This window comes from Melozone crissalis, unplaced genomic scaffold (genome assembly GCF_028551555.1).
Source record: "Melozone crissalis strain CALT ecotype California unplaced genomic scaffold, PUWL_Pcris_2 ptg000195l_1, whole genome shotgun sequence".
NCBI classification, from domain to species: Eukaryota; Metazoa; Chordata; class Aves; order Passeriformes; family Passerellidae; genus Melozone; species Melozone crissalis.
The window spans coordinates 848134-857687 of record NW_026535960.1 but is presented as its reverse complement, the minus strand read 5'-3'; the positions used below and the strand labels follow the sequence as shown (position 1 = coordinate 857687).

The 9554-nt window shown below is 63.0% G+C and overlaps 1 protein-coding gene across 1 annotated transcript; it reads left to right on the top strand.

Moving 5' to 3' along the window:
- Positions 1–911: 911 nt before the first annotated feature.
- LOC128949085 (cytochrome c1, heme protein, mitochondrial) lies at positions 912–8639 on the top strand. The gene is made up of 7 exons (XM_054293887.1): positions 912–1040; positions 2592–2794; positions 4057–4183; positions 5916–6073; positions 7013–7173; positions 7743–7843; positions 8530–8639. Exons 1-7 carry the CDS (start codon positions 912–914, stop codon positions 8632–8634), a joined length of 984 nt encoding a protein of 327 aa, XP_054149862.1. The 3' UTR covers positions 8635–8639.
- The last annotated feature ends 915 nt before the right edge of the window (positions 8640–9554 follow it).

The window sequence follows — 9554 nt, the reverse complement described above, 5'->3', positions numbered from 1 at the left end:
CCATGGACAGACACCTGGAAGGACACACGGACACACACACACACGGACAGACACACAGCCAGACCCCAGTGTGCCCCCAGACCCGTGGAAAGACCCGCCCAGATGGACACATGGACAGACACACGGACAGAGCCCTGGACAGACCCACAGCCAGCCCCCAGTGTGACTCTGCTGTGACCCCGCCCACCGGGACGACCCCCACAATGGGGGCCTAAAGGGGCGTGGCTCTGTCGGGGCGTGGTTTGATGTTGGGTGTGGCTCCTGTGGAGGGCGTGGCTTTTTAAAATGGGCATATCTTATGTGGATAGGCGTGTTCGTTAATGGGCGTGGCTTTGTTAATAGCCGTGTCTTATGTGGGAGACATGGTTTGTTAATGGGCGTGACCTTTGTTAATGGGCGTGTCTTATGTGCAATGGGCGTGGCTTGTTAATGGGCGTGGCTTGTTAACGGGCGTGGCTTTTGTTAATGGGCGCGTCTTATGTGCAGGGGGTGTGGTCTGTTAATTAATGGGCGTGGCTTGTGTCAATGGCCGTGGCTTATGTGCAGGGGTGTGACTCGTTGAGGGGCGTGGCTTTGTTAATGGGCGTGTCTTACATAGTTTGTTAATGGGCGCGGCTTTTGTTAATGGCGTCTCACGTGTGGGAGGCGCCGTTTCTTAAGGGGCGTGGCTTTTTTTGCAGGGGCGCGGTTTTGTTGCCGTGCGTGGGTTTCGTTCGGGGGCGTGGTTTACCGAGTGGGCGTGGTTTGCCGTGTGGGCGTGGTCTCTCCCTGTGCTCCTCCCCCTCCGTCCGCCAGGGGGCGCCGCAATAAAAAAACCTGTTACGCGTCACGTGCCTCTCGGTGGCGTCACTCCCATCCCTCCCTCTGACGTCAGTTCCGGGGCGTCGCGGCGCGTCCCCTCGACCTCGGCGATGGCGGCGCTGCGGGGCCTGCGGGGCCTCCCGGGGCTGCGGCTGCTCCCGGGCCCGGCGCGGCCCGGCCCGGCTCCCCCGCGCGCGCTGCTGCGCCCGCACCGCGGCCCCGCCCCCGGCCCCGCCACGGTGAGTGCGGCCCCGCAAGGTCACGGCGCGGCCCGGCCCCTCGCGGGCCCGCCGAGGGCACCGCGCGGCCCCGGCGCTGGGGCTCACCGGGGAGTGGGTGAGGGACGGGAGCGGCCGTGCCCGGGGCTGGCGGTGCCTGCCCCGGTGTGCCCGATGTTCCCGAGCCCCGCACGGTGTCCCCGGTTCCGTTCCCGGTTCCGTTCCCGGGGCCCCCGGTTCCATTCCCGGCCCTTCCCGGTTCCCGGTGCTCCCCGGCCCTGCCTGGGGGCAGTCGGTGCCTGCCCCGGTGTGCCCGGTGCCCCGGTTCCACTCCCGGTGTCCCCGGTTGTCCCCGTTCCCCGGGTGTCCCCGGCAGTTGTCCCCCACCATGGTTCCCGGTGCCCCCGGTTCCACTCCCGGCCCTTCTCGGTTCCCGGTGCCCCCGGTTCTTTTGCCCGTCCTGCTCAGCGTTCCCCATTACCCCTCCCGGTTCCCGGTGCTCCCGGTTCCACTCCCGGTGTCCCCGGTTGTCCCCGTTCCCCAGGTGTCCCCGGCACTGTCCCCCTCCATGGTTCCCGGTGTCCCCGGTGCCTCCCCGCGTGCCCGCGGTGCCCTCTGCCCGCCCTTCGCGCCGCTCCCGGCAATTCCGGTATCCCCGCTATTCCCGTTCCCGGCAATTCCGGTATCCCCGCTATTCCCGTTCCCGCTAATTCCGGTATTCCCGCCGTCCCCGCTGTTCCCGTTCCCGCTATTCCCGCTGTCCCCGGGACTCCCCCATTGCTCTTATGCCCCCCGAGCCTTGGGGTCCCCGGTGCCCCGGGTGTCCCTGTCCCCCTCCGGTGTCCCTCTGACCCCCCCCGCGTGTCCCTGTCCCCACCCGGGTGTCCCCAACCCCCCAGGTGTCCGTGTCCCCCCCCCACGTGTCCCTGTCCCCACCGCGGTGTCCCCAACCCCCCAGGTGTCCGTGTCCCCCCCCCACGTGTCCCTGTCCCCACCGCGGTGTCCCTGTCACCTCTGATCCCCCCGTCCCCTCCCAGGTGTCCCTGTGTCCTCCCGAGGTGTCCCTGTCACCCCTGTCCCCCTCCCAGGGTTTCCCCAAGCCCCCCTTGATGTCCCTGTGTCCCCCCAGTGTCCCTGTGTCCACACAAGTGTCCCTAACCCCACCCCCTGCAGTGTCCCTGTCACCCCTGAGCCCCTAAGATGTCCCTGTCCCCTCCCCAGGTGTCCCTGTCCCCTCCCCAGGTGTCCCTGTGTCCCCCCCAGGTGTCCCTGTGTCCCCCCCCCCCAGGTGTCCCTGTGTCCCCCCTCCCCAGGTGTCGCTGTCATCGTTCCCGGGCCGTCCCCGCTCCCGGTGGTCCCTGATGGGGGGGATCCCTGTCCCTGTGTCCCCCACAATGTCCCTAACCTGTCCCTGTGTCCCCCCCCAATGTCCCTAACCTGTCCCTGTGTCCCCAACGTCCCTAACCTGTCCCTAACCTGTCCCTGTGTCCCCAATGTCCCTGTGTCCCTAACCTGTCCCTAACCTGTCCCTGTGTCCCCAGTGTCCCTAACCTGTCCCTGTCCCCCCCCCAGGTGTCCCTGTCGTCGTTCCCGGGCCGTCCCCGTTCCCGGTGGTCCCTGGCCGTGCTGGGGGCGCTGGCCGGGGGGGGGTCCCTGGCCGTGGCGCTGTCGCTGTCGCTCGGGGGGGGCCCCGTGAGCGCGGGGGAGCTGGAGCTGCACCCCCCAAACCTGCCCTGGAGCCACGGCGGCCTCCTGTCGGCGCTGGACCACGCCAGGTAAGGGAAATGGGGAATTTGGGGGTGTCGTGGTGGGGTTTGAGGGGTTCCTGTCGGCGCTGGACCACGCCAGGTAAGGGAAATGGGGGGTCCTGGGGGGGTTTGGGGGTGTCCTGGGGGGGTTTGAGGGGTTCCTGTCGGCGCTGGACCACGCCAGGTAAGGGAAATGGGGGGTCCTGGGGGGGTTTGGGGGTGTCCTGGGGGGGTTTGGGGGTCCCTGTCGGCGCTGGACCACGCCAGGTAAGGGAAATGGGGAATTTGGGGGGGTTTTGGGGGGTCCTGGGGGGGCTTGGGGGGTTCCTGTCTGCACTGAACCATGCCAAGCATGAAAAATTGGGAATTTGGGGTGTCCTGGAGGGGTTTGGTGGGTCCTGGAGGGATGTGGGGGGTCCGGGTGGGGGGCGGGTTGGGGGTCTCTGGAGCACAGCAGGTAATGGGGCTGGGGGGATTTGGGGTTCCTGGGGGGGTCCCTGGAGGGTCTGAGCCCTGTCTCTGCAGTGTGCACAGGGGGGTTCCGGGTGTGTTTTGGGGTGATTTTGGGGCTTTTGGGATCTGTGACCCCACAGTGTGCACAGGGATTTCCAGGTGTTTGGGGTCGTTTGGGGTTTTTTGGGGTCTCTGTCCCTGCAGTTTGTACAGGGCATTCCAGGTGTGTTTTGGGGTGATTTTGGGGTTTTTTGGGGTCTGTACCCCTGCAGTTTGTACAGGGGGTTACAGGTGTATTTTGGGGGGATTTTGGGGTTTCTGGGGTCTATAACCCCGCTGTGTCCCCACAGTGTCCGCAGGGGGGTTCCAGGTGTACCACCAGGTGTGTTTGGGGTGATTTTGGGGCCTGTAACCCCCCTTTTCCCCCCATTATCTGCAGGGGGTTCCAGGTGTACCGCCAGGTGTGTTTGGGGTGATTTTGAGGTTTTTGGGGTGATTTTGGGATAATTTTGGTGTCTGTTTGTCCCCCCAGTGTGCGCAGGGGGTTCCAGGTGTACGCTAGGTGTGTTTGGGATTGTTTTGGGGTTATTTTGGGATTTTTAGGATAATTTTGGTGTCTGTTTGTCTCTGCAGTGTGCGCAGGGGGTTCCAGGTGTACGCCAGGTGTGTTTGGGATTGTTTTGGGGTTATTTTGGGATTTTTAGGATAATTTTGGTGTCTGTTTGTCTCTGCAGTGTGCGCAGGGGGTTCCAGGTGTACCGCCAGGTGTGTTTGGGATTGTTTTGGGGTTATTTTGGGATTTTTAGGATAATTTTGGTGTCTGTTTGTCCCCCCAGTGTGCGCAGGGGGTTCCAGGTGTACCGCCAGGTGTGCTCTGCCTGTCACTCCATGGATTATTTGGCTTTCCGGAACCTCATCGGCGTCAGCCACACCGAGGCCGAGGCCAAGGCGCTGGCGGAGGAGGTGACACCGGCACCCCTGTGCCATCCCCTGTCACCCTGTGTCACTGCTGCCACCCCCTGTGCCACCCCCAGTGTCACTGCTGCCACCCTGTGCCATCCCCTGACACCCCCTGTCACCCTGTGCCACCCTGTGCCACCCTCAGTGTCACTGCTGCCACCTGCAGTGTCCCAGTGTCCTTGTCCTGCTGTCCCCCGTGCCCCTGTGCTGCCACCCCTTGTGTCCTGCTGTCCCCAGTGTCCCCCTGCCTTGTCTCCAATGTCCCAGTGTCACTGTTGCCACCTGCGGTGTCCCAGTGTCCCTGTCCTGCTGTCCCCAATGTCCCTGTGCTGCCACCCCTGCTGTCCCCAGTGTCCCCAGTTTGCTGTCCCCAATTTCCCAGTGCCTCTGTGTGCCACCCAGGCTGTCCCCTGTGTCCCCAGTGCCCCTGTCCGGCTCTCCCCAGTGTCCCTGTGCTGCCACCCCTGCTGTCCCACGGTCTGTGTCCTGCTGTCCCCAGTGTTCCAGTGCCCTGTCCCCGTGTCCCTGTCCTGCTGTCCCCAATGTTGCAGTGTCACTGCTGCCACCCCTGCTGTCCCCACTGTCCGTGTCCTGCTGTCCTGCTGGCTCCATCCCAGTGTCCCAGTGCCCTGCTGTCCCTGTCCTGCCACTCCCAGTGTCCCCACCCTGCTGTCCCTGACGTGTCATTGTCACTGTGCTGCCACCCCTGCTGTCCTGGTGCCAGTCTGCTGCCATCCCCAGTGTCACCCACCCTGCTGTCCCCAATGTTCTGCTGTCCCTGTCCTGCCACTCCCAGTGTCCCCAGTGACCTTGCTGTCCCCGACGTGTCACTGTCACTGTCCTGCTGTCCTTGGTGTCCTGCTGGCTCCATCCCAGTGTCCCCGTGTCCCTGTCCCACCATCCCCAGTGTCCCCAGCTGCTGTCCCTGATGTGTCACTGTCACTGTCCTGCCACTCCTGGTGTCCTGCTGCCCCTGTCCCCAGCTGTCCCTGGTGTCCCCACGTCCTGTCTCTGGTGTCCCCATGTCCCTGTCCTGCCATTCCCACGCCCCTGCCGGGCTGTCCCCGGCTCACCTGTCCCAGGTGCAGGTTCAGGACGGCCCCAATGAGAACGGGGAGATGTTCATGGGGACGCTGTGTGTCACCTGTCCCTGTGTGTCACCTGTCCCTGTTCCTGCTGTCCCTGTGTGTCACCTGTCCCTGTGTGCCACCTGTCCCTGTCTCACCTGTCCATATCTCACCTGTCCCAGGTGCAGGTTCAGGACGGCCCGGATGAGAACGGGGAGATGTTCATGGGGACCCTGTGTGTCACCTGTCCCTGTCCCTGCTGTCCCTGTGTGTCACCTGTCTGTATCTCACCTGTATCTCACCTGTCCCTGTCTCACCTGTCCGTGTCCCACCTGTGCAGGTGGAGGTGCAGGACGGCCCGGATGAGAACGGGGAGATGTTCATGGGGACCCTGCTGTCCCTGTCCCTGCTGTCCCTGTGTGTCACCTGTCCCTGTGTGTCACCTGTCCCTGTCCCTGCTGTCCCTGTGTGTCACCTGTCTGTATCTCACTGTCTCACCTGTCCATATCTCACCTGTCCGTGTCCCACCTGTGCAGGTGGAGGTTCAGGACGGCCCGGATGAGAACGGGGAGATGTTCATGGGGACCCTGCTGTCCCTGTGTGTCACCTGTCTGTATCTCACTGTCTCACCTGTCCATATCTCACCTGTCCGTGTCCCACCTGTGCAGGTGGAGGTGCAGGACGGCCCGGATGAGAACGGGGAGATGTTCATGCGTCCCGGGAAGATCTCGGATCATTTCCCCAAGCCCTACCCCAACCCCGAGGCTGCGCGGGCGGCCAACAACGGGGCCCTGCCCCCGGACCTGAGTTACATTGTCAACGCCAGGTGAGGGTTTGGGGGCTCTGGGGGGCTCTGGGGGGCTCTGGGGTCACCCCACAATGCATTGACCCCACCGATCCCAGTGACCCCATTGATCCTGTCATTGATCTGTCATTGATCTGTCATTGATCTGTCATTGTCATTGATCTGTCATTGATCTGTTATTGATCCTGTCATTGATCTGTCATTGATCTGTCATTGTCATTGATCTGTCATTGATCTGTCATTGATTTGTCATTGATCTGTCATTGTCATTGATCTGTCATTGATCTGTTATTGATCCTGTCATTGATCTGTCATTGATCTGTCATTGTCATTGATCTGTCACTGATCTGTCATGGGTCCGTTATTGATCCCATTAATCCTTCAGGCAAGAGCATGAGGACTACATGTTCACCCTGCTGATGGGGCACTGTGACGCCGTTATTGATCAGTTATTGATCCATTATTGATCAGTTATTGATCCATTATTGATCTGTTATTAACCCTTTAGACACGGGGGCGAGGATTACGTGTTCGCCCTGCTGACAGGGCACTGTGACGCCGTTATTGATCAGTTATTGATCAGTTATTGATGCATTATTGATCCGTTATTGATCTCTCCAGGCACGGGGGCGAGGATTACGTGTTCGCCCTGCTCACGGGGTACTGTGACACCGTTATTGATCAGTTATTGATCAGTTATTGATGCATTATTGATCCGTTATTGATCTCTCCAGGCACGGGGGCGAGGATTACGTGTTCGCCCTGCTCACGGGGTACTGTGACACCGTTATTGATCAGTTATTGATCAGTTATTGATGCATTATTGATCCGTTATTGATCTCTCCAGGCACGGGGGCGAGGATTACGTGTTCGCCCTGCTCACGGGGTACTGTGACACCGTTATTGATCAGTTATTGATCAGTTATTGATGCATTATTGATCCGTTATTGATCTCTCCAGGCACGGGGGCGAGGATTACGTGTTCGCCCTGCTCACGGGGTACTGTGACGCCCCCGGGGGGGTCTCTCTGAGGGAGGGGCTCCATTACAACCCCTACTTCCCTGGCCAGGCCATCGGCATGGCCCCCCCCATCTACGACGAGGTGCTCGAGTACGAGGACGGTACGGGGGGCTTGAAGGGGGGGCATTTGGGGGGGCTTATGGGAGTCCTGGGGGGGCTGGGGGTGGGATTAAAGGGGTGCTGGGGGGGCTTATAGGGGTCTTGGGGGGCTTAAAGGGGCCTTAGGGGGGCTTAAATGGGACTGGGGGGTCTGTGGGGGGGAATTAAAGGGGTCCTGGGGGGCCTAAAGGGGTCCTGGGGGGCTTACAGGGGGCTGGGGGGGGGCTTAAACGGGCCTGGGGGGAATTAAAGGGGTCTTGGGGGGTCCTGGGGGGCCTTAAAGGGGTCTGAGGGGAGGCTGGGGGTCCTGGGAGGGGTCTGCAGGGGATTTGGGGGGGTCCTGCTGGGGTTGGGAAGGGATTGGAGGGGGCTGGGGGGGGCTGGGGGGGGGCTGGGGGTGCCCTGGGGGGGTTTGAGGAGGTCCTGGGGGGCTCTGACCACACCAGGTATTGGGGGGGGGTCTGGGGGTCCCAGTGGGTCAGTGGGGGTCCCAGTGGGATCTGTGGGGTTCAGGGGGTGTCTGGGGGTCCCGGGGGTCCCATTGGGGTCTCACTGCCCTGTCCCCCCCCAGGCACCCCGGCCACCATGTCCCAGATTGCCAAGGACGTTTGCACCTTCCTGCGCTGGGCGGCCGAGCCCGAGCACGACCACCGCAAAAAGATGGGGCTCAAGGTGGGGCTGGGGGCTCAATGGGGGGCTCAAGGTGGGGCTGGGGGCTCAATGGGGGGCTCAAGGTGGGGCTGGGGGCTTCACTGGGGCTGGGGGCTCAAGGTGGGGCTGGGGGCTTCATGGGGGGCTCAAGGTGGGGCTGGGGGCTTCACTGGGGGGCTGGGGCTCAACGGGGGGCTGGGGACTGCTGGGGGGCTGGGAGGGCTCAAGATGGGGCTGAGGACTCGGGGGGGCTGGCGGGGGCTCAGGCTGGGGCTGGGGGGCTCAGAGGGGGCCTGAAGGTGGGTCTGGGGGCTGGGGGGGGTCAGGGAGCCTCAAGGTGGGATAGAGGGGCTGGGGGTGGGGCTGGGGGCCTCAGGATGGGGCTGGGGATGGGGGGGCTTGGGGGCCCTCAGGGTGGGGCTGGGGTCTCATAGGGGGCTTGGGGGGTCTCAGGGCGGGGCTGGGGGCTCAGAGAAGCCTCAAGGTGCGGTTGGGGGGGCTCGGGGGGGTCTCAGGGTGAGGTTTGGGCCTGGGGATGCCTCAGGGGGGCTTTGGGGGCTCAAGGTGGGGCTGGGAATGGGGGGTCTGGGGGTCTTCAGGGGTGCCTCAGGGTGGCTTGGTGGGGCTCGGGGGGGTCTCAGGGTGGGTCTGGGGGTTTCGGGGGTCCCGGTGTTGCTGAGCCCCCCTGACCCCGTGCCCCCCCCCAGCTGCTGCTGATCTCGGGGCTGCTGACGCCGCTGCTGTTGTACATGAAGCGCCACAAGTGGGCCGTGCTCAAGAGCAGGAAGCTGCTGTACCGGCCCCCCAAGTAGGGCCCGGCCCCGGGGGACCCCCGAGCCCCCCACGGCACCGGGGGAGCCCCCCGGGAGGGGCTTTGGGGGGTCCCCACATCCCCCCCTCCCCCAACCTCGTGTTCGACCCCGGCCTCGGCCCCCGCGGGGCTGCGGGGGGAATAAAGGCTGGGATTACACAGAGAAACATTGTCTGTCTGTCTGTCTGTCTGTGTGTCTGTCTGTCTGGGCTGCGGGGGGAATAAAGGCTGGGATTACACAGAGAAACATTGTCTGTCTGTCTGTCTGTGTGTCTGTGTGTCTGTCCTGGGCTGCGGGGGGAATAAAGGCTGGGATTACACAGAGAAACATTGTCTGTCTGTCTGTCTGTCTGTCTGTGTGTCTGTCCTGGGCTGCGGGGGGAATAAAGGCTGGGATTACACAGAGTGGAGATGTGAGTGTCTGTCTGTCTGTCTGTCTGGGCTGCGGGGGGAATAAAGGCTGGGATTACACAGAGTGGAAATGTGAGTGTGTGTCTGTCCTTCCTGTGGGGTCTGTCTGTCTGTCTGGGTGGCGGGGGGGAATGAAGGCTGGGATTACACAGGAAAACACGAGTGGGGTCTGTCTGTCTGTCTGTCTGGGCTGCGGGGGGAATAAAGGCTGGGATTACACAGAGTGGAAATGTGAGTGTGTGTCTGTCCTTCCTGTGGGGTCTGTCTGTCTGTCTGGGCTGCAGGGGGGAATAAAGGCTGGGGTTCCACAGAACAGAAACACGAGTGGGGTCAGTCTGTCCTTCCTGTGGGTCTGGGTCTGTCCTGGCTGTGGGGCCAGGAGTGTGGCTGGGAGCAGGGCCAGGTGTGGGGCTGGGTCAATCCTGGGTCTGCCTGGCTGTGGGGTGGCCGTGGGGCCAGGTGTGGGGCTCTGTCCTGGTTGTGGGGCTGGGCCTGTCCAGGATGTGGGGC